The sequence below is a fragment of the Dipodomys spectabilis genome, unplaced genomic scaffold (genome assembly GCF_019054845.1).
Source record: "Dipodomys spectabilis isolate Male_0828 unplaced genomic scaffold, ASM1905484v1 ptg000061l, whole genome shotgun sequence".
NCBI lineage: Eukaryota > Metazoa > Chordata > Mammalia > Rodentia > Heteromyidae > Dipodomys > Dipodomys spectabilis.
The window spans coordinates 5,467,384-5,490,522 of record NW_024870738.1 but is presented as its reverse complement, the minus strand read 5'-3'; the positions used below and the strand labels follow the sequence as shown (position 1 = coordinate 5,490,522).

Here is a 23,139-nt window from a genome sequence, read left to right as displayed (position 1 = left end):
GCTGGCCGGCCTTGGGGCTCACGGCCCCCGCGCAGCCAGCACACACCGAATCTCCATCCGCCCCACCCCCGCGCGCCCCCATCCACCCCCGCGGCCAGCCCTGGGAGCGCCGGGCGAATCCTCGCGCTTGCGCCTTGCTAACTTCCTGTCGCGGAACGTCCCACCCATCCTCTCCAAAGCCCGCCTCCGAACAATGCGTAAAGCCCACCCGCTGCCTGTGATTGGTGGTAACGGCTGAGTCGTCGACTCCCAGGCCCGCCTCTCCACCGCCTCTCATTTTTCCCAGGACCGCTGCGCCTGCGCTCAGCTGCCTGGGCGGGCTGAGGCGCGGGTTGAAAAGTCTCGTTCCAAGTTTGGAGAGAGAGGGAGAGAGAGAAGAGCGCCTTAGCCCTCGGTACTCGCTAGCGGGGAGGAGGCAGCAGAAAAGGACGCAGCGTCTGGGGAGCCCCCAGACTGGACGGAGCTCCAGCTTCCACAGCTAGGAGTGTGTGACGCTCCTCGGAAAAGCAAGAGCGCCAGTAATCGGGCTGCTCTTGGCTAGCGAAAAGAGTCCGAGGCGGCGACGAGGGGCGAACAGCACGACGCAAGATGGCGAGTAAAGAGAGTAAGAGGCCCATCCGGGTGGCGCGCGCCGGGGCTGCGGGGGGCGGCGGGCGCTCGAGGCCGCGGCACGCGCCGCTGAAAGGCGCGAATTGGCGTGAGGAGGAGGGGGCGGGGCTGGGCGCGCGCCTCGTGGGGCCTGCGCCGGACCGGGCCTCCTTGCGGAGGGCCCCGAGCACTTCCGGAGCCGGGCGCGGGGCCCAGGGTAGGCCCCCCTCCCCCCCACCCCTCCCTTTGGCAGCTTCGCTCCCTCCAGCGCCCTCGGCCCCAGGGCGGAGGCGGTCAGTGCTGAAAAACGATCACGGTGGCTTTTTCCGCGCGCGCGTGCGCGTGCTCGTCATCCGCTCCGGGGTCGCGGCCCTTGTCCGGGGGGTGGGGGTGGGGGTTCTGGATCCTGCCAGTCTATGGCTGCCGACGCTGGCGTCGTGCAAGCTGAGGCCTCTCCTGATGTGTGTGTGGTGGGGGGGGTTGGGGGGAATGGAGGAAGCAGCCCTACGGGTTTCTGCTGCACGTGGATTTGCCTTTTCCTAGTGGGTCGTGGAGCCCCTTTACGAACAAGTCGTCATCTTAGAACAGGTGCGAACGGCTGTAACCAGCCAAACAAATCTCCATATCCAAGAAATGAATAATCCAATTCGTTTCACGCTGGAGATAGTGATCCCCGAAGTGAAGAATAGAAGCTTCCTGGTGCTTGTGTTTTCTCCATGTTCTCAAAGACCAGTTAGTTTTGCCCTTGTCCATATTACAAGTAAAAGGAAGCAATAGGTGTGGCCATCACGAGGTGACCTCCAGTATCTATGTACGGATTCAGACCTTGATCTCTCTCAACCATTTAATCGTGTGGGCTTTCTCCAAATTTTCAGTGTTTGAAGATACTGTGGAGGAGCGTGTCATCAATGAAGAATATAAAATCTGGAAGAAGAATACACCATTTCTCTATGACCTGGTTATGACCCATGCTCTTCAGTGGCCCAGTCTTACTGTTCAGTGGCTTCCTGAAGTGACTAAGTAAGGGGTTTCGGACAACTTTTATTTTGCATAAAATTATCCGTCGTTTTAAATTTTCTAGTCCTGGCATTTTATGCATAGAGCATCAACAATGTATTCAACCCTTAGATGAGGTGGCACGTGGTTTTCATCTTCAAAACTTACGTGATTTATGAGATTTCTGGCATGTAAGTGCGACATTAAAAAGAGGTATTCATGATGTTTGTAGGAAATACTGAATATATTGGACATTACTTGGAGTTAAGTGTAGATCTGAATCTCTGGATAGTAAACCAATGCATTTCCTTAAAACTTTATTGGAAAATAGCATACATTCAGAAAGATAAACACATAAAAAGCTTATGGCTTGACAAATGTTTGGAAAATGAACAGAAATGTAAATCATATCCAAAATGAATGTTTTTGGTTTTTTGTTGTTATTTTAGTTGGTTTTGGTTTGTGTGTACCTCCATGTACACACCTACATACCTCCCTGCCAGTATTGGGGTTTGAACTCAGAGCCTTCCATTCTAGCCTGGCTTTTTTCTAACTCAAGGCTAAAGCTCTACTACTTGAGCCACACCCCCACTTCCATGAATGTTTTTTAAAAATTAGCAAAAGGGGAGCTGGAAAGGTGGCTCAGTGGTAGAGCGCTTGCCTTGCATGCATGAGGCCCTGGGTTCGATTCCTCAGCACCACATAAACAAAAAGAAAAAAGTTGGAAGTGGCGCTGTGGCTCAAGTGGTAGAGCGCTAGCCTTGAGCTGAAGAGCTGAGGGACAGCGCGCAGGCCCAGAGTTCAGGCCCCACGACCAGACCCCCCCCCCAAAAAAAAATTAGCAAAAGGGCAAATCATTTGGCAATCATTGACAACAAAAGAAAAGTGCTATTTGTTTATTGTGTGGAATACAGTTCGAGATTGCTGTTGATCTATTTGAGAATACACTTCATTGGCTTGTGCCTACAGTCCTTCCTCCTCAAGAGGTTGAGATCTCAGTAAAGCTACCCAACAGAAAAATCCAGGACATTGTCTCCAGTTAACTAGTGAAAAGCCACTAGTGGAGGTATGACTTAAGTGGTAGCATGCCAGCCTTGAGCAGAAAAAGCCAAGTGGGAGCAAGACACTCGAGTTCAAGCCGGGTGCCAGTGGCTCAAGCCTGTAATCTTAGCTACTCAGGAGCTGAGATCTGAGGATCACAGTTCAAAGCCAGCCCAGCAAGGAAAGTCCATGAGATTTTTTTTTGTTTTATCGGTTGTGGGGCTTGAACTCTGGGCCTGGGCACTGTCCCTCAGCTCAAGGCTAGTGCTCTACAGCTTGAGCCATAGCACCACTTCCAGGTTTCTAATGGTTTATTGGAGATAAGAGTCCCAGGGACTTTCCTGCCTGGGCTGGCTTTGAACGGCGATCTTCAGATCTCAGCCTCCTGAGTAGCTAGGATTACAGGCAGGAGCCACTGGTGCCCTGCCCCTGAGACTTTTTTTTTTTTTGGGTCCGGTTGTGGGGCCTGTACTCTGGGTCTGAACTGGGGCCTGTACTCTGGGTCTGAACGCTGTCCCTCAGATTTTCAGCTCAAGGATAGTGGTCTAACACTTGAGCCACAGCGCCACTTCTGGCTTTTTTCTTTTTTCTTATGTTGTGCTGAGGAATTGAACTGGGCCTCAGGCATGCAAAGCAAGCGTTCTTCCACTGAGCCAACTTCCCAGCCCTGCCTGGAGAATTTTATCTCCAATAAACTACTAGAAAACCAGAAGTGGCGCTGTAGCTCAAGCAGTAGAGGGCTAGCCTTGAGCTGAAGATCACAGGGACAGCACCCAAGCCCAGAGTTCAAACCCCACGACTGACAAAAAATAAAGAGACTGGCACAAAAATAAATAACTCTGGTAATAATTGTTGGCATTTATTGCACACTAAGAACAGGTCTTGATGTATCTGAGGAGTTCTGTCAGTTATTTGCTTTAATCCTACTATGATGTACGTACATTTTAATCATCGTTGATTTACCAATGAGGAAATTGAAGTTGTACTCATTAGCCTGAGAGGTTAGTACTGCAACCAAAACCATGCAGCAGCTGGTAAGTGATTGCTTGGGCCTAGCCATGTACAAACCCTAACTTAACAACTCCGACCAGTTCTTTCTAGAAGGAAGACAGTACTTCATCAGGCTACCTACTTTTCTCAGACTTGCACCTTTTCTAATAGCCGCATATATTGAAGTTGCGTATTGTGAAACCTGAAATTTAAAGATTAAGGCAAACTCATAGGATTTTCTGATGTTATAAAAATAAGAGGTAATTTTACATAAAATGATGCATGATGTCCAGATTTCATATGTGAACATTGACTTCTCCTATAAACCTCAGTGGCTATGATACTGCCACTGCACAAAGCTATTTTAGAAAAGTGAATGTAGCCGGGCGCTGGTAGCTCACGCCTGTAATCCTAGCTACTCAGGAGGCTGAGATCTGAGGATCGCGGTTCAAAGCCAGCCCGGGCAAGAGAGACCTTGAGACTCCTATCTCCAATAAACCACCAGAAAACTGGAAGTGGCGCTGTAGCTCAAGTGGTAGAGCGCTCGCCTTGAGCTGAAGAGCTGAGGGACAGCGCCCAGGCCCAGAGTTCAAGCCCCACGACCGACAAAAGAAAAAAGAAAAAAAAGAAAAGTGAATGTACAGACGTGAAAGAATCTGGGAGTGCTAAATAATGGACATTTGTAGATAGTGTGTGTACATGCGCTTGTGCATGTGCAGCAGTACTAGAGCTTAAATTCGGGTTTGTGCTCTCACTAGTCCTGTTCTGTTCCTGCTGCTCTACCAGTGGATCCACACCTCCATTTCCAGCTTTTTGCTGGACAGTTGATTTTCCAGTTATTGGTGGTTCATGCCTATAAATCCTAACTACTCAGGAGGCTGAGATCTGAGGATCATAGTTCGAAGCTGCCAGCCTAGACCGGAAAGTCTTGAAACTCTTATCTCCAGTTAAGCTCCAAAGAAAAAGCCAGAAGTAGAACTGTGGCTCAAGTGGTAGAGTGCTGTCCTTGAGTAAAAAAACTCAGGGACAACACAAAAGAAGTATCTCAGATTTGTCTGTCCTGCCTGGCCTCAAACTAATCCTGAGAGCTCAGCCTCTTGCATAGCTAGGATTATAGACATGGGCAGCTGGTTCCCGCCTTAAAAATGTTTTGCGGTGGTGGGGATTGAACCCAGGACCTTATGCATACTAAGCAAGTGCTCTATTATTGTTCTACACTTGAAGTAAGCTCCTAGACCTCCCCCCCCCCAATCATCCTGGGGCTTGAACTCTGGGCCTGGGTGCTGTCCCTCAGTTCTTCAGCTCAAGGCAAGTGCTCTACCACTTGAGCCACTGGGCCACTTCTGGTTTTCTGGTGGTTTATTGGAGATAACAGTATCACGGACTTTCCTGCACGGGCTGCCTTTGAACCATGATCCTCAGATCTCTGCCTCCTGAATAGCTAGGATTACAAGCATGAGCCACCAGCGCCTGGCTTCCTAGTCCTTTTTTTAAGGTGTGTTCTTCACTAATATTACCTCAACTAGGCTCAAACTGAGATCCTTACTGCCTCTCAAGTATCTGGGACTGCAGGTGTGCAGCACCATACCTAGCACAGTCTGTTTTCAAATCTCTTCAGCCAGGAGGATCCTAAGTTCAGGGACAGTCTGAGCAACACAAATGAGTTCCTATATCACTTTTTTTTTTTTTTTTTGTCGGTCGTGGGGCTTGAACTCTGGGCCTGGGCGCTGTCCCTCAGCTCTTCAGCTCAAGGGGAGTGCTCTACCACTTGAGCTACAGCACCACTTCTGGTTTTCTGGTGGTTTATTGGAGATAGGAGTCTCACAGTCTCTCCTGCCCGGGCTGGCTTTGAACCGTGATCCTCAGATCTCAGCCTCCTGAGTAGCTAGGATTACAGGCGTGAGCCACCAGCGCCCGGCACCTATATCAATTTTTTAAAAGTAGATTGAGCATCATATATTGAACAATATTCATATGGTTTGGAGCTTTGTGTGCATTTGCTTTTTTCTTCTTGCTAATGTGCTTTAAGCCTTTTTAATAACAAGTTATCCTTTTTGGATCTTTTGAAACTACTACAGTATAATAGCAAAGGGAAGGGACTTCAAGGTCAGAGACTTAGGCTTGAATTCTGATCCTGTTAGGTGGTTTATGAGCTAAGGCAAATTGTTTAGCCTTTCTGTCCCTGAATTGTCTGGTCTGTAGTGGATGAATATTTGTATTAAATAACTGCTTACATTTGAGGGAATTAAATAAGGTGCTACATGTTAAAGTGTGTTTGGCAGAGTAAGATCTGTAGAAGTGGTGACGAAGGCTGATTCTCCTACCCCTTTCTGTTAAACAATAATTTGTAAAAGTGTAGGATTTTTTAATTTCAATAAAAACCACTTTTTATCTTATCTTCAAACAGTTATATAAAACTATTTTAAAAGCTATAATGTTTTACTTAATTTTAAACAGACTGAATATTCCTTATGTGAAATGGCTGGGACTACAAGCATTTAAAGTTTGGCAACTTTTTTTATTTTGGCATATTATATGCATATACTTATCAAGATATCCTGGGGCTGGGACTCAAGTCTACACATAACCTGAAAGCAATGTTTTTGCCAGTCCTAGGGCTTGAATTCAGGGCCTGGACACTGTCTATGACCTTTTTTTGCCAGTTGTGGGACTTGAACTCTGGGCCTGGGCGCTATCCCTTCATTCTTCAGCTCAAGGCAAGCATTCTACCAGTTGAGCCACATTGCCACTTCCAGCCTTTTCTCTTTATATAGTACTTAGGAATTGAACCCAGGGCTTCATGTACACTAGGCAAGCACTTTACCACTAAGCCACATTCCTAGCCCCTGAAAGTAATTTTAAACAATATTTTTAGTATACCTGTGTTGTGACTGAGTAATCACATGAGGTCAGGTGTGGCATTTTCAACTTGTGATGTCATGTCAGCACTCAGCAAATTTCCAATATTGGGGCATTTCAATTTTTTTTTTTGGGTTGGTCGTGGGGCTTGAACTCTGGGCCTGGGCGCTGTCTCTTAGCTCTTCACCTCAAGGCTAGCACGCTACCACTTGAGCTACAGTGCCACTTCGGTTTTCTCTGTTTTATTGGAGATAAGAGTTTCACGGGCTTTCCTGCCAATAAAACAAAAACTCAAATTTTTGAATTAGGGTTATTCAGCTATGTTACTCTCAGCCCAGATGGTTTGCTTTTATGTTATAGGATTCATATATAAAGAATTTGTGGGAATGTAGTTGTGGAGATGGGAGGGAAGGGGGGGGGGGAATGGTAAGGGAAAAACAAAGGAGGCAACAATGCTTGATAAGAAATGTACTCATTACCTTGCTCATGTGATTGTAACCCCTCTGTACGATATTTTAAAAAGAATTTGTGGGCTGGGTGCCAGTGGCTTATGCCTATAATCCTAGCTACTCAGGAGCCTGAGATCTGAGGATCATGGTTCAAAGCCAGCCCAGGCAGGAAAGTCCGTGAGACTCTTATCTCCAATGAACTACTCAGAAAAAGCTGGAAGTGGTGCTGTGGCTGAAGTGGTAAGAGCAAAGGCCTTGAGCACAAAGAGGCTTGGGGACAGCACCCAGACCCTGAGTTCAAGCCCCAGGACAAGCCAAAAAGCGGGGGGAAAACTTAAGGGGTTGAATTGTAGGATATTTAGTGTCCTGGAAAGAAAAATGCCAGGCAGTCTTCTTTCTTGCATATTGGGGACTATGTGGTGCTCTGCAGAGTTCCATTTTATAGAGTTTGAAGGAATTATGATTGTGTTTTATTACCATACACAGCCATAGAAATGTTGCCTGTTCTAACTGCCTGGCTCATTGAAGGACGGTGCTCTATCTCATGTACCTGTACTTAACATATTTTCTAATGATTTTCCAAGCTGTTCTCTTAAAAGTTTGGCAACTTTATTTTGGCATATATTAAAAGTTGAGGATTGGACCTAAGGCCTTGCACATATTAGGCAAATGTACATACACAGATCTTGAAATAGAGCAGTTTTGCAATTGTTGAGTTTCTTTCCAGTAGAGTTACAGGATCAAAGGATTGTGATAACTGAAGATGGGTAGGCTCTTGGTTGGTTGGTAGGTAGGTAGGTAGGTAATGGGATTCAAATTTGGGACCCTACTTTTTCTGAACTTGAAGTCTCATGGATTTTGTCTGCCCAGACTGGCTTTGAACCTCAGATGTCAAGTCTCCTGACTAGGTAGGATTACAGGCATGCACCACCAGTGTCCAGCTGAATAAGCTCTTTTGCCATTAGTGCTTCTTCAACTATTAGGAATCTCTAGAATTAGAGAACAGTGTCATGTAGAGTCGTTTTAAGAAGTAGGCTGTGGGATGGTTATTTTTATTTTTTTGTTGGTCATGGGGCCTGAACTCTGGGCCTGGGTGCTGTCCCTCAGCTCTTCAGCTCAAGGCTGGCGCTCTATCACTTGAGCCATGGCACCACTTCGGGATTTTTCTGCTTATGTGGTTCTGCGGAATCAAACCCAGGGCCTCATGCGTGCAAGGCAAGCTCTACCACTGAGCCACCTTCCCAGCCTGGGATGTTTATTTTTTATACCAGTACTGGGGCTTGGATTCAGGGCCTCATGCTCTCAAGGCCTTTCTGTTTACTGCTAGCATTCTACTACTTTAGTCATACCTCCATTTCCTAAGCTATGTTTTAATGACAAAAATCAAAAGGATTTATAATAAAGGATTTATAATGAAAGAAGCCCATGCATGGTTAAGAAAAAAAGTCAGGAGAAACTGGAACAATTGAATTTAGGTTAGATGATTTTTTTAAAATAACCTCTAGTCTACTTGAGACAGTGCTCCTTAGAAAAGTTCTATCAATCTGTCACTTTTACCTTTTAGTCTTATTTTTCCTACTTCACCAAAACAAGTTTTTGTTGTAGTTTTCTCCCTTCCACCAACCATGCACATCATTTATATCGGTTCTGATATTGTTCTGTGGTGTACCTCCTTTCTGGCATTCGTATTGTTTTCCAGTATTTTTATGAGATATGTTTAAATTCCTTTCACTCTAAGGCACTATTCCCTCTAACAGTATTTTTCCTGAGATCTGAAGGACATTGTTCAAAGCCAGACTTTCTAAGTACTAAAAAAGTGATGCCAGTGGATCACACCTGTAGTCCTAGCTACTCAAGTAGCTGAGATCTCAGGATCACAGTTTGAAGCCAGCCTGGGCAGGAAAAATCCGTGAGACTCTTTTAATCCAGTTAACCACCAAAATGTTGGAAATGGAACTGTGGCTCAAATGGTAGAACACTAGCCTTTATGAGGGGGAAACATAGCTTAGGGACAGTGCCTCAGTCCTGAGTTCAAGCCCTAGGACTGGCACCTCCTCCAAAAATGTGGACATGTGCTCATGCACATTGCTTGCCTTGTTAAAAATTGTAAGGAACTGTTAGCATGGCTTATTGGTAGAATTTTTCCCCGCTCAAGAAAAAGACTAAGGTGGAATCAGTGATGGACTCTTGTGTAGATGGTTTGTTGGGTCTTCCTTCTCCATAGGGCTGCTCCAGAAAAGATATTATTCACATTAATTTAGGCAGAGGAGAGTGGATTTGGGGGGAAGAAGCAAGCACTCTATGTTGTGATTTGAATCTTTCTTTTGAATATGTGGTGACTTAACAGTTGGTAAATTAGGGAATAGGTTTGAGTCCATCCTCAGCATATATTTGCTAAAGAAATTTTAATATATTTTGAGGGAATATCCTAAATTGTTAACAAGTGAAGATACCTGTAGGCTTAGTGTGACTTGTTTTCTTCCTTAAACAGGCCGGAAGGAAAGGATTATGCTCTTCACTGGCTGGTGCTGGGAACTCATACATCTGATGAGCAGAATCATTTGGTGGTTGCTCGAGTTCATATTCCCAATGATGATGCACAGTTTGATGCTTCCCATTGTGACAGTGACAAGGGTGGTAGGTATTCCATATATTCTAGTTTGCTGTCAGAATGAGTATGCCTTTTTCAAAGCATATACTATTAAAAGTGTATGCTATTAGCTTTTGACTCAGCATAACTTCTACAGAGTTACTTACATGTGTGCAAGGATTTCACATTAAATTATTTACAGGATTGAAACATTGAGATCAGCTGGGCACTGGTGGCTCACGCCAGCCTCCCAGGAGACTTGAGATCTGAGGATTGTGATTTGAAGCCAACATAGGCAGGAAAGTCCATGAGACTCTTAATCTCTAATTTACCACCATAAAGCCAGAAGTAGAGCTTTGCCTCAGCACTAGCCTTGAGCAGAAAAGAAAAAGCTCAGTCCAGTGTCTAGGCTCTTAATAAGAATGAGAAAAAAAAAAAAAACTAGATGCCTGTAAGATCTTCTGGGAATCACAGTTTGAAGTCCAGGTAGATAAATCAGGAAGATTCTTATGTCCAGTTAACCAGCAAAAAGTCATAACTCAAGGCATGACTCAAGTGATAGAGCACCAGCTATGAGGCGCATTCAAGTCCCATTACTGGCACAAGGGCAACAAAAACGTGAGAGAAAAAAAATAAGTATTCACTAGTAAAGGTATCCAAGATGAGTGAATTACTAAAGAGTATAATTATTATTATACCTATTTGGGTAAAAGCAATATGTGTTGGGTAGATGCATAGAAAAAACTCGGAATAGTTTTGTTTTTAGGGGAGAGGCACTAATCTAGGAAGCAATTGACTTTTTGAAAATGTCAAATATTTCTGTTTTAGTACTCCCATGACCACCTCAAGTCTGGTGTTTTTTGCTAGTAGGACTCAAAACATTTCAATAACAAATTATATTTATGATTAAAGTTTGTTATTAAAGACTGCAGAACAAAAGCAACGGGAACAAGATAAGTACTTGCAAGTCCAAGGAGGTCTGGCACAGTCTCATCCAAGGCCACACAAGATATGTTTTCTCTATGGCAGAAGCTATAAGGACATATGTGGGTTATCTCTGCCCATACAAGACCATAGGGAGTCAGTCCCTCTTCTATATCTAAGGCTTTCTTGGATAGCTGCTTGGCATACCCTGCTGGCCAGCAACCAGGACAACTGAAACTCAGGGTCCCAGTGATGAAAGTTGGTACATATCAGCCTTGATATTTGTGCAGAGCAACCCTGGCAAACTAGAACAGCATGGTCTGTTGCTCCTAGTGTACATAACAGAAGCATCAATCCATCAGTGATGGGAAGAACATTTTGAGATCCATGTTCCTAAGAGTTGGCCGTGGGTCAGTAGTGGTGAGAGAGAGAGAGAGACCGGGTTAATTCTGTATAGCTTCAGATGATTTAGGATCTTTTTTTTTTGTCCTTTGTGGGGCCTGAACTTTGGGCCTGGGCACTGTCCCTCAGCTCAAGGCTAGCGCTCTACCACTTGAGCCACAGCGCCACTTCTGGCTTTTTCTGCTTATGTGGTGCTGAGGAATCGAACCCAGGGCCTCATGCATGCAAGGCAAGTGCTCTACCACTGAGCCACCTTCCCAGCCCATAGGCTAGCACTCTTATCACTTGGGCTGCACTCCATTTCTGGCTTTTTTCATAGTTAATGGGAGGAGATGAGTCTCATGGACTTTGCTGCTCAAAGTAGCTTCGAACCTTGAACCTTGGAACAAGCTCAGTCTCCCAAGTAGCTAGGATTACAAGTGTGAGCCACCAGCATCTAGCTTGATTGTTTTTTTATTTGGCAGGACTAGGATTTGAGATCAGGACCTTGTACCAGTTATTTGAAATAAATATAAATAGCCATACTTAGCAACTGTGAAATACTGTTTTTAATTGCTGTAAATAACTGAATTAATAATGTATTTTCCAGTGCAGATGGGCTTTGAAAATACATCAATTCCAAGTGGCAGGTGGCCCACATTAGTTTTTTCTTTTTTTCACATCAATTTGTCTGATACTCTTAGTGTAAATTCTGTTGGGTTGATTAAATAGAGTGACTTACGAATTTTAAACTGAACTTTATATGTTTCTTTCTCTACCCTCACATTAGAATTTGGCGGCTTTGGTTCTGTGACAGGAAAAATTGAATGTGAGATTAAGATTAACCATGAAGGAGAGGTGAACCGTGCTCGTTACATGCCGCAGAATCCTCACATCATTGCTACAAAAACACCATCTTCTGATGTGTTGGTTTTTGACTATACAAAGCATCCTGCTAAGCCAGGTATGTAATGATAAAAGTTATCAGACCATTCATTACTGGAGCCTTTTTAATTCAAAATGATAATGCTTTTAAGATCTTTTTTGTTGTTATTGAGGTTTTGGGATTTAATCCACAGCCTCATCAATGCTAGGCAAGCACCGTACCACCGAGTTATATCCCTACCCTTTCAAAGTCACTTAAAGGTTTGCAGATTGTTTGGGGAGTCCCATAACGACCAATCAACGTCAGTGATTTGCCAGAAGGCTCTAACAACGGGTTATCACAGGGAAAATTTATTATAAGGTAAGGTCCAGAACACAGCAGGATTAAAAAGATAGATACAAATGTGGATAACCCTCTGGAGAGGTCAGGCATTGGCTTCTGAGGCCTTCCTCTCTGGGGCCACACAGGACATGCTCTTTCTATACCAGCAAACCACGAGAACATGTGTTGAATGTGTGCCTAGAAGAGCCTGTTTTGAGTCTGAGGAACTGGAGTTTTTATGGAGGTCTTGGTCACAGACACATCTTGTTCTGTGACCAGCTGTGGTAATAAAAACTCAGCATCCAACAGTGATGCTAGGTACATTGTGAATTCTTGCTAAACAACCCTACAAGTCTTAACAAGTTGCTACAGCGTATCCCATTGCTCTGGGCATATATACAGTTTTTTTTGTCAGACAGTGACTTAAGAAGCTTTCTGAAGGTCACATTCTCAGGCACTGGGCAAGGGTCATTTATGGTTACAGGCTACCCTAGAGACATACTACAGCTGAGTGATCCAACCTGCTGTGTTAGAATTATTTCTAAAGATGCCCCAGGGCTGAGAGGATAGGGTTGCTGCTACACAGATTTGTGGTATAACTATAGTTTTAGTATTTCTGTTGGAGATAGTGAAAGGTTTTCCAAGGAAAACATTTAATAGTCATGAGGTTCACTTTGCATTATGTGTATAATATAAAACCAATGGAGACAAAAGCTTTTCGAAGCTATTGTGGGTCAGACAAAGTCCTGTGTGTAATTGCTGTTAAACTCACTTAATGGAGTGAAAAGTTGCTCTTACCAATTTTAGTAAACATAACGTATTTCTTTTTCTCTTAGACCCAAGTGGAGAGTGTAATCCTGATCTTAGGCTAAGAGGTCACCAAAAGGAAGGTTATGGTCTTTCCTGGAACTCTAATCTGAGTGGACATCTCCTAAGTGCATCCGATGACCATGTGAGAACCATGTTCTTCTTAACTGCTCAACTCCTGAGAGTTAAAATGTCACAGGGCAACTCAGCTCTGCACTGAAGAAGCATTAAATAGATGAAAAGTTTTCTAAGATAACACTGCTGATTATTGTGCTACCATTTTCTCAGGGCTCAGAGTAGTGGTTCTTGTCTACTCTATTGAAGTCTTGAGATTTGACAAAGCCCTTTAAAGCAACCTTAGAATAGAGGGAGGATGGGCAAAAGCCTTCTCAATGTTTAAAAGAGGATCTCTAGGTCCTTATATTGGAACCTCTCTAGGGCTTTTGTGGAGTTGAATCCTTGTAAAGTATTTTTTTTGTTTCAGATACAGTGGGTTTTGATATATTTGTAAGTCTTTTATGCCAAGAGCTGGTGGCTCACGCCTCTAATCCTAGCTACTCAGGGGTCTGAGATCTGAGGATCACATTTCAAAGCCAGCTGGGGCAGGAAAGTCTGTGAGACTTATCTCCAGTGAACCACCAGAAAATTGGAAGTGGCACTGTGGCTCAAGTGGTAGAGTACTCGCCTTGAGCTGAAGAGCTCAGGGACAGTGCCCAGAGCCAGAGTTTAAGCCCCAAGACCGACCCCCCCCCACCAAAAAAAAAGTTTTATGACCATTCTTATCCCAAAATATTTCACCAGGTGTCTCAAAAGGAAATTCCATAGCAATAAGCAGTTACTCCCTGTTTCCCTTCTGCCACATTCACAACCCAAATGAAGCCAGTGCATATATCACTCAGTCCCCCATGGAAAGAGGCCGTTGGTTCCCCCCACATCCCCATTGTCAGAACTACCCTCCAATTGCTCTTAAGTCAGCATGGGGTGGGGAGGTAGATAACATCCTTGTTGTATTCCCGAACTCAGCTGCCAGAGAACCTCAGAAAAAGGGTCTGCCTTGAGGTTTCTGTTTCCTTCTAAATCTATTTGTGACGCTTTCCTGGATAGGGCTTTACTCTAACTTAAGTGAACCTTAAACACCAAGTGGAAATTACTAACTAATAATAATAGCTGACATTTAACAGTGGCTTCCCAACTGCCAGGCATGGTGTTAATCTTTCCAGGCCCTTTCTGAGGTGGGGGCTGGCGTGGGTGATAGGAGCCCTGCATTATTCCTTTCTCTTTCGTGCGAGTTATTAACGATATGTCAGAATGTACAAGTCGCAACAGACTAACATGGAAAGAAAAAGTGGTTCAGAAAGAGATGAAGCCAGTACAAATATCCGCGGATTTATAATTAGTGTACTAATACGCTTCAAAGGAATTACTTTGGATTTTAAACCATTCGATGTGAGTCATTGCCTGATAGCTTAACAATTTTTTTTTCTAAAACTTAAGATTGTACATCAGAAGAAATCTTTGATCATGAAGCCTCATGATGTATGTATGTGTTCTCTGAGGCCTGAAGTACTCTCCTTGAACTCTTCTGATGTTTCAAGGATCAGGCCCTTTGGGATCTGTCTGCAGACTCTAAGCTTTGACCTTGTAGGCGTTTCTGGCCGTACCTCCTGATGTCGGTAGTGGTTTGTACCATTAAGAAACTTGTTCAAAGGCATAATCTAAGAGCCTTGTTTTAGTTTTTATTCCAAATATTCCCAATCTAGTGTGATTTTTTTTTTTAAGTGAGTTCTGTTGCTCAGATTTATTGTGCTTATATTGATGAGTTTGGAATACTTGAAAGTCTGTGTTTAGATGGAGATTTCAGCTCAAATGTCCCTCACCCACCACCAGTTCAGTTTCCTTACTTTGCATTTCCTATCATGGAAGCTGATGGTTTATGTAGTTAAATTGTTTTGTTTTTAGTGATGTTTTAAAATAAGCTGTTACCCTTGAACTTTAGTATCATACATCTTATTTCCTTTCCCCTGCCCCTCTTCCTCAGACTGTCTGCCTGTGGGATATTAATGCAGGACCAAAGGAAGGCAAAATTGTGGATGCCAAAGCAATCTTTACCGGCCACTCTGCTGTTGTCGAAGATGTGGCCTGGCATCTGCTGCATGAGTCACTGTTTGGATCTGTTGCTGACGATCAGAAACTTATGATGTAAGGCGGAAAGTTCAGCGGGATATTGATAGCTGATCTGAATGGGCATCAGTGATTGTGATATAGACTGGTTTGATTACTTTTTTTTAGTTCTACACTTTATTAGCTTACATTAATTACACAGAGGGGATTCATTTATTGTTACATTTCCACACATGTTTACAGGATGCTTCAATTAGTCTCACTCTTAGTCTTCTTTTAAAAAAAAATTATGTAAGCTCAATGCCAGTGACCCACACCTATAATCCTAGCTACTCAGGAGTCTGAGTTCTGGGGATCTCAAGGCCAGCCCATGCTGGAAAGTCCATGAGATTCTCACTTAACCACCAAAAAAGCCACAAGTGGGCTTAAGCAAACAAAGCTCAGGGATAACATCCAGGCCCTGAGTTCAAGCCCCAGTACTGCTACAAAAAATAATTAGTGGTATATATGTAGTAATCTTTTTACATAAGATTTAACTGCTATATGAATGTGCAGTTTTATTTTTGAAAATATCTATGCAAATGTGAAGGAAAATGCAATCTAGTTATAGGTATCAAATTGTTTTCTTGTTCTGTACATATAGATTGTGTATGCTTGAAATTGTTGGTAATTTGGACAGGATCTAAGAAAGGAACCAGAAATAATAGCTCTTGTTTATTATGTGAATGTGTAGGATATTATCATTTCGTGGTCCCAGTCGCAATGGACAGCTGTGTAGTTGATGTCTTTGCTGACGGATGAGAATAGCAGAACTTTCAGCAGAGTGGAATTGCTCCAACAGCCAAGCATGAATGTGTGAGAGGATGTGGAAGATAGATGTCCTCTTTGAGTGCTGTGTACCTTGTACCTTTGTGTTTTAGATGGGACACCAGATCTAATACCACCTCTAAGCCAAGCCACTTGGTGGATGCTCACACCGCTGAGGTCAACTGCCTCTCATTCAATCCCTACAGTGAATTCATTCTAGCAACTGGCTCTGCGGATAAGGTTTCAGAGTTTTTCACCTATTTGATCTGTACAAGAAACTCGATTATTTTGTGTTTTAATTGGATACTTCAAATGTCTTAAATCATAAAAATCATTCTTCTCCCCATCTTCAGACCGTAGCTTTGTGGGACCTGCGTAACTTAAAGTTAAAACTCCATACCTTTGAATCGCATAAGGATGAAATTTTCCAGGTATGTGACAGATTTTCTGGTGTCTATTTTCAGATTTGTAGTCATTTAAGGTCGGGACATTTTTTTTTGGGGGGGGTCCAGTCGTGGGACCTGAACTCTGGGCCTGGGCGCTGTCCCTCAGCTCTTCAGCTCAAGGCTAGCACTCTACCACTTGAGCCACAGCGCCAGTTCCGGCTTCTTTTTTCTGCTTTATGTGGTGCTGAGGAATGGAATCCAGGGCCTCATGCATGCAAGGCAAGCGCTCTACCACTGAGCCGCCTTCCCAGCCCCAAGCCAGGACATTTTTTTTAATATTTCCTCTTATATGATGGGCATGGGATAATCATTTTTAAAGCTCTTAATTCTACAATATAAATAATACAGTGGAAAATCGCTTAGGGCTTCTTGTGAAAGGCCCTTAGTCCAAAAATAATTTTATTTTACTTTTGCAAAACAGAAGCTGTGAAATCCAAGGATTCTTCGGTTAGGTGTGTCACTAATGAAAAAAATATTCTTGTAGATAGTTTTGTAAAATTTGAATAAGTTAGGACAAACTTAGCTTTATTGGTACTCCCTAGTGGATTTTCTCCATATTGGGGAGTATAGCCTTCCTAGGGACAGGCTGGGAAGGCAGGCACTCCAAGAATTCTTGAAAGACTGGGATAATGACAACTCTAGACTGAGAGGTGGTTACAGAATTTGAGATGGGAAGATATTATTATCGATTAGAACAATAGCTACAAACCTGGGAACAGAGATTAACCTGTGCTTTCAAAATTTATATCATTAGGTCCACTGGTCTCCACATAATGAAACCATTCTGGCTTCAAGTGGTACTGATCGCCGCCTGAATGTATGGGATTTAAGGTAATGAAGAATCTGAGGGCCAAATACTACATAAATATGCAAATGTGGTAGAGCCTATAATAGTCCGTAAACAAAAAGCACCTTGCTGTAATTTAACTTCAGGAAACCTAATAATAACATTAAAGTACCTTCAGTTTGTTGATAATTTAGACATGAGGTTGTTCATATGTATGTTTACATCCAGATGATTATAGTAGATACTTTTGTTTTTTGTCTGTCGTGGGTCTTGAACTCTGGGCTTGGGAGCTATCCCTCAAGCTCTTCAGCTCAAGGCAAGCACTATACTGCTTGAGCTACAGCGCACTTCCGGTTTTCTAGTGGTTTATTGGCGATAAGAGTCTCATGGACTTCCTGCCCGGGCTGGCTTTGAACCACGATCCTCAGATCTCAGCCTCCTGAGTAGCTAGGATTACAGGCGTGAGCCACAGGCGCCCAGCTAGATACACTTTCTATAGAAACAAGTAAGATCCTCAGATTTTAGTGTGTTTGGATTGTTTCATTTTGGGCTGGGGCATAGCTCAGTGTTCGAACATGCCTAGTATGTGTCAGGCCATAGTTCAGTCTAGCATCAAGAAAGTAAAAAAGCCCCCCAAACAGCTTTATTTGGCTTACACATTGCATAGTGAGAAGGTGTTTGTTGGCGGCTGTTGAAGTGGCTCAAATGGTAGAGTGCCTGCTTGAGGAAGCAGCAAGGCGATAAGTTTAAATTCTACCTCCACCAAAAAAGACAAAGCTAGCCAGGCGCCTGTCATCCTAGCTACTCAGGAGGCTGAGATCTGAGGATCATGGTTCAGAGTCAGCCCAGGCAGGAAAGTCTGTGGAAACCCAAAGTGACTCTGTGGCTTAAGTGGTAGAGCACCTGCCTTGAGCTGAAGAGCTCAGGGACAGCATTACAGCATCCAGACCCCCAGTTCAAACCCCACAACCAGCCAGAAAAAAAAGAAAAAAACCCAAAAGCAATTTAGACATTCATGTTACTAATGCATAATAATTTTATTCGAGAAATGCAAAAGGCTGCAAGAGTATAAAGGCTACACATGTAGTTTTTAAATTTATATTTATTAGCTTTAAGTAGTTGTACAGAAGGGTTTCAATTCAACAAATACGTTGTAATGCAATGCATCTTGATCAGTGTCACTCCTTCCATCTTTCTCCCCCAGATTTTTTTTAATGTATTTGGCTTTTTAATTCTAATACAGTAAACACCACATTAAAATACTGAAGGAATTTTGAAATGAGTTTTATTGTGAGGAACAATTTTTCATTCTGCAGTTCAGTTATGAATAGCTCTAAACCACATCCAGAAAGTAAACATCCTACCTTCTCACCAAATAGTACCTAATTGATTATCATATAAAAATAAGTTGTTTGTAGAGTGAATGTGCACATCTGTGTATGAACTTTTTGGCCTGATTCTGGTTTAATGTACTTTCATATGTGCTAAGATACAATAATGAAAACATTACATTCTTTGTTAATAGCAAAATTGGAGAAGAGCAATCTGCCGAAGATGCAGAAGATGGACCTCCAGAACTCCTGGTATGCATTAGTTCTCTTATTCCACATGAAATATACAGATTAGGTTATCAGGTGTCAAGCTGGGAGCTAATGGCTCATGCCTGTAATATCCTAAGTATTCAGGAGTTTGATTTAAAACCAACCCAGGCAGAAAAGTCTGCAAGACTCCATCCCTAAAATAACCAGCAAAAGGCTGGGATGGAGCCATGACTCAAATAGTAGAATGCCAACTGAGCAAACATGAGACCTTGGGTTTAAATCCCAGTACAGGTGGAGGGGGAAAAAGCAGTTTCAATTTGTACTTGTGCCGGTGATTTCAAAATTGAAGTCTTAAATATTACTGTGATTGGGCCTTGACACTTATCAAAATAGGGAAGTTTAGTAATAGTAGTTGGAGTCCTGGAAACGATCTTATTCTAGTTGTAATATTTCCTGAAGGCCTTTGGTAGTGAGAGAAGATAGCAGTGATAGCATTGTTCTTCATTTAGCAATACGTAATTTATGGGAAACATTTTATTTTATTTTTTTTTGGTCCACTTGTGGGGCCTGAACTCTGGGCCTGGGCGCTGTCCCTCAGCTCTTCAGCTCAAGGCTAGTGCGCTACCACTTGAGCCACAGTGCCACTTCCGGCTTTTTTCTTTTTGCTTATGTGGTGCTGAGGAATCGAACCCAGGGCCTCAGGCATGCAAGACAAGCGCTCTACCACTGAGCCACCTTCCCAGCTCCATGGGAAACATTTTAATGACCTGATTTTAAAAATCCACGTCACTTTCATATGAAGCATTGCCAGATTTAGCAATGATTCATTGTCTTTCTTCTGCATTCAACATTTGTCTTCTGCATTCATCACTCATTTTATATTGCTCTTATGACAGTACTAATTTTGGGTATACTTGTGCTTCACTCACAAGTCTTGAGGAGTAAAGAAAGCCCTTAGGAGTAAATCCTAGAGTCTTCAGCTTCTTTCATGTTCAGCATTTGTACCACTTTTGAGGTTTTTTTCACTTGTGTACTTAATATTTGAGATGCTTGTATACCCCATCTCACATTTTTTAACGGATAAAATGACTAGATAACTAACATGGCAAATAATTGGCTGAGACCTCATTGTCAAACTAGAGTCTAGTAATGTCAAAGCGTCACATCACTTCTCAAGTCAGGAACCGGTGGCTCACACCTATAATCCTAGCTGCTCGTGAGGCTAGGATCTGAGGGTTGTGTTTTGAAGCCAGCTGAGATTCCTATGTCTAATAAATTACCAAAAAAAAACCCCACCAAAATGGAAGTGGATCTGTGGCCCAAGTGGTAGAGTGCTAGCTATTAGAAGTGGGGGAAGGTCAAGGACAATACCCAGGCCCTGAGTTCAAACTCTTAGACAGCACACACACAAGTGTCACTTCCCAATTCAAAATCATAATATTTTTGTTCTTGTTTTAAAAAGAAAACAAAAACGGTACTTCTATGTCCCAATCTGAAGGTTTCAAGGTTTCTGAAGTAATGGAATAGGGACACAGGAGGCTGAATCAGCTGCCCTCTAAACTGTGGGGCAATTCCCCCCTCCAAAAAATGTGATCTAGAAACTATTTTAAAACCTGTATTAGGATTAACAAGAGAGGATTTGAAACCAAGACTTTACCCTTAACAGTTCATTCATGGAGGGCACACTGCCAAGATTTCCGACTTCAGCTGGAACCCCAATGAGCCTTGGGTCATTTGCTCAGTGTCAGAGGATAACATCATGCAAATATGGCAGATGGTAAGCTGGGATAGACTGTAATTTATAGTAAACATTTCAAGTGAGGACACTAAAGACGACATTTCAGGTTTCGCTCAATTACATACAGGTGCTTTGTTCAATATGTTGTAGCGCCAGTCAGGTTGGGGGCAGTCTCTGCACATCTATGTAAACACAGATGCACAGCCTATGTGCTTGAAATGTCACTGCAGCCCTCTGTCCAGTGGCATCTTGGCATCACTGCTCTGTCTCCAGTGTCTCTGTTGTGCCATAGGCAAGAATACAAGGAGGAAATGGTGAAGTGTTCAAGCGGTAAATACTTGACACTTCTGAGGTGCCGAGTTAACTAAGCCTTCCCTATCATTCCTGTAAGTGATGCCAGAAGTGTTTGCAAAGAGCACCTTTCTCTGAATGACTCGTGTGTGGGTGGCCGGGTATGTATGTGCCAATTACATATTGGCAGGTAACTTAATTTGTGCCTGCTTTTTCCTTCCTTGAAGTCTAGAAAATGCAAAATACAATGAAAGCAGTCAACAAATTAAGAACATGTCGTGTTTAATTTCTAGCACTGAGACACATTGACATGAATCTTAAAATCTGGCATTCACAGATGAAAATTCCATTTTTAGGCCGTTTTGTGAGCACCTTGGGGGAGTTTTATCTGTGAATTGATTTTGTTAATTATCTCCAGGCTGAAAACATTTACAATGATGAAGAGGCAGATGTCACAACATCGGAACTGCAGGGACAAGGATCTTAAACCCCAAAGTATAAGATGTTTCTGTTGAATGTAATGCTTACAAGAATGCTTGATTTGTCAAGCGCCAAAAGGCATTGTATAGTAGAAAATGTAAGTGGGATGGCTTCTGGCGTTCTTTACCCTCTGATTCTAGCACTTTCAAGTGAGCTGTTGCGTACTGTATCATATTTGTAGCTATTAGGGAAAAAAGGAATGTTGCTTAAAGGAGAACATCATCATCGTTTTAAAGTACAAGTTGCAGGGTACTGCCTTTTGATTCAGATGTTTTAAGTCCTCATTTTCCCAAACTAAGTGCTTGCTCAAGTTCCCAAATATGCAAGGATAACTTTTTTCACTTTTTCCTTCCGACACTTCTTGATTGGCTTTGCAGAAATAAAAGTTTTAAAATAAATTTTTGTTGCATTCATTCAGAAGCTGGGGAAGGTGGGAGGTATGGGGGTGTGTACCCCCTCTTCAGCAGGAATGGACAGAATTTTACCATTGGACTTACTAGTCTACAACAAAGGCCACATGAGTAACAAAAAAAAATACACAGAAGCTGTTAAATTTATCATACATATTTACTTAATCTATACAGAATTGAGTAGATAAAATCAGATTCACATTAGTGAAAAATCTCTACAAAATGTCTTTGAAAAGCAAAACAAGACTGCCTCTTAACAATTCGTATCCTCATGAAAGACGTGGGCTGTAAAAATAAAGCAGTGTGTTTAGCACAAACTAGAAGATATCTGCATCATTTTCTCACAGTTACTTCCATGTACAGTCTGAAAGAGGTAGATTTTTCTGCAACACCTGAGAATTGAATTGTGATAACCAGGTGTAATAAAGGCAGTTGCATACATAACTAACAAATACTGGTCTCAAGACCAAGAAATATACTACAAGTTTGAGGATGAAATGGTCCATTATCCAAGACCCAAGTTTGCTCTACACCTTGGAGGTCTACTGCCACTATAAATAATATACATCAAGATTGTATGGTGGTGCAATTTAAGTGAATTCAACATTGAAACCTTTTCTGGGCCAGCCTAAGTAGCATTAGCATTACAGTGCTCTAGAATATGGTAGATAAAGGGCGTACTACAAAGCCACAACACAAGGCTGGCGATGTGATTGCTTTAGGGGAGGCGGTACTTCCTCGGGGAGGGTCCCATTTCATTTTTTTGTTCACAGGGTAATAGGAGGAGAGATTCTGAATGCATCCCAGACAGAATCCACAGCCTTTAAACACCACAACAGCATCTAGCTAAAAATATACATAAGCCAAAAGCAGCAGGCCAAGTACTGTTAAATCACATTGCTTTATAACGCCCTTGAAAATATGAGACAGGTCCAAGATTTACAGTCTTCCACACAGGACCGGTACCACAAAGAAATGTGGTGGGCTACACACGATTTGACAAAATGTTAACAGCTGGACATCCAGCAGTTCTCATGATATATGACCATTAGTACTAATTTCAAGGTAGATAATATTTGATATTATACCTTCATTTCCCCTAGGGGGGCGGGAATTAAATCAACATATCACTCAGTAGCCAAAGGGGGTAGGGTGTATTTCTATGAGTTTGCTTCTGACTCTTTGAGATGATCTACTCTGGATTTTTTCCTCCACTGTCTATCCCCTTAACACGACTGATGGTGGAAGCTTAGGAAAAAAAAAATCCCTCCACATCAGGTACTATTTTGTATCGGATAAGTTTCAGTTCTTTCAACGCAGTTTAGACCATGAATGTGACAGGAATTTACAAATAAAGGAGAACAAGTTTATTCAGTCCAGTAAGCAATTTTAACAAGTGTCAGTTTGATAGTTTTGCTCAGTGAAATGTGCTAACATCAATTCTACTAGGACCTTTTTATTTCATTTATTCCATAAAGTATTTCTCAATACAAATACCAGAGACAGTAAAGACACTGTCATCAGTGTAGCCTTAAACACTGAAGGAAGAAAAAGGCAAATTTCAAATCGTCTCCAATTCCAGATAGAGAACTTGACAATACTTGTATTTCTCTTTGAAAAAAAATTAACAGTAAGAAATGAGACTGAAAGCATAAGTTACAGGTCACACTCTGCCAAGTTTTCCCA

At 42.6% G+C, this 23,139-nt stretch overlaps 1 protein-coding gene across 1 annotated transcript; it reads left to right on the top strand.

Moving 5' to 3' along the window:
* The first annotated feature begins 277 nt into the window (after positions 1–277).
* Rbbp7 (RB binding protein 7, chromatin remodeling factor) lies at positions 278–21,441 on the top strand. The gene is made up of 12 exons (XM_042680428.1): positions 278–604; positions 1,464–1,608; positions 9,415–9,560; positions 11,609–11,782; positions 12,862–12,977; positions 14,871–15,031; positions 15,874–16,000; positions 16,114–16,191; positions 16,961–17,037; positions 18,519–18,576; positions 20,201–20,311; positions 20,982–21,441. Exons 1-12 carry the CDS (start codon positions 589–591, stop codon positions 21,048–21,050), a joined length of 1,278 nt encoding a protein of 425 aa, XP_042536362.1. The 5' UTR covers positions 278–588; the 3' UTR covers positions 21,051–21,441.
* The last annotated feature ends 1,698 nt before the right edge of the window (positions 21,442–23,139 follow it).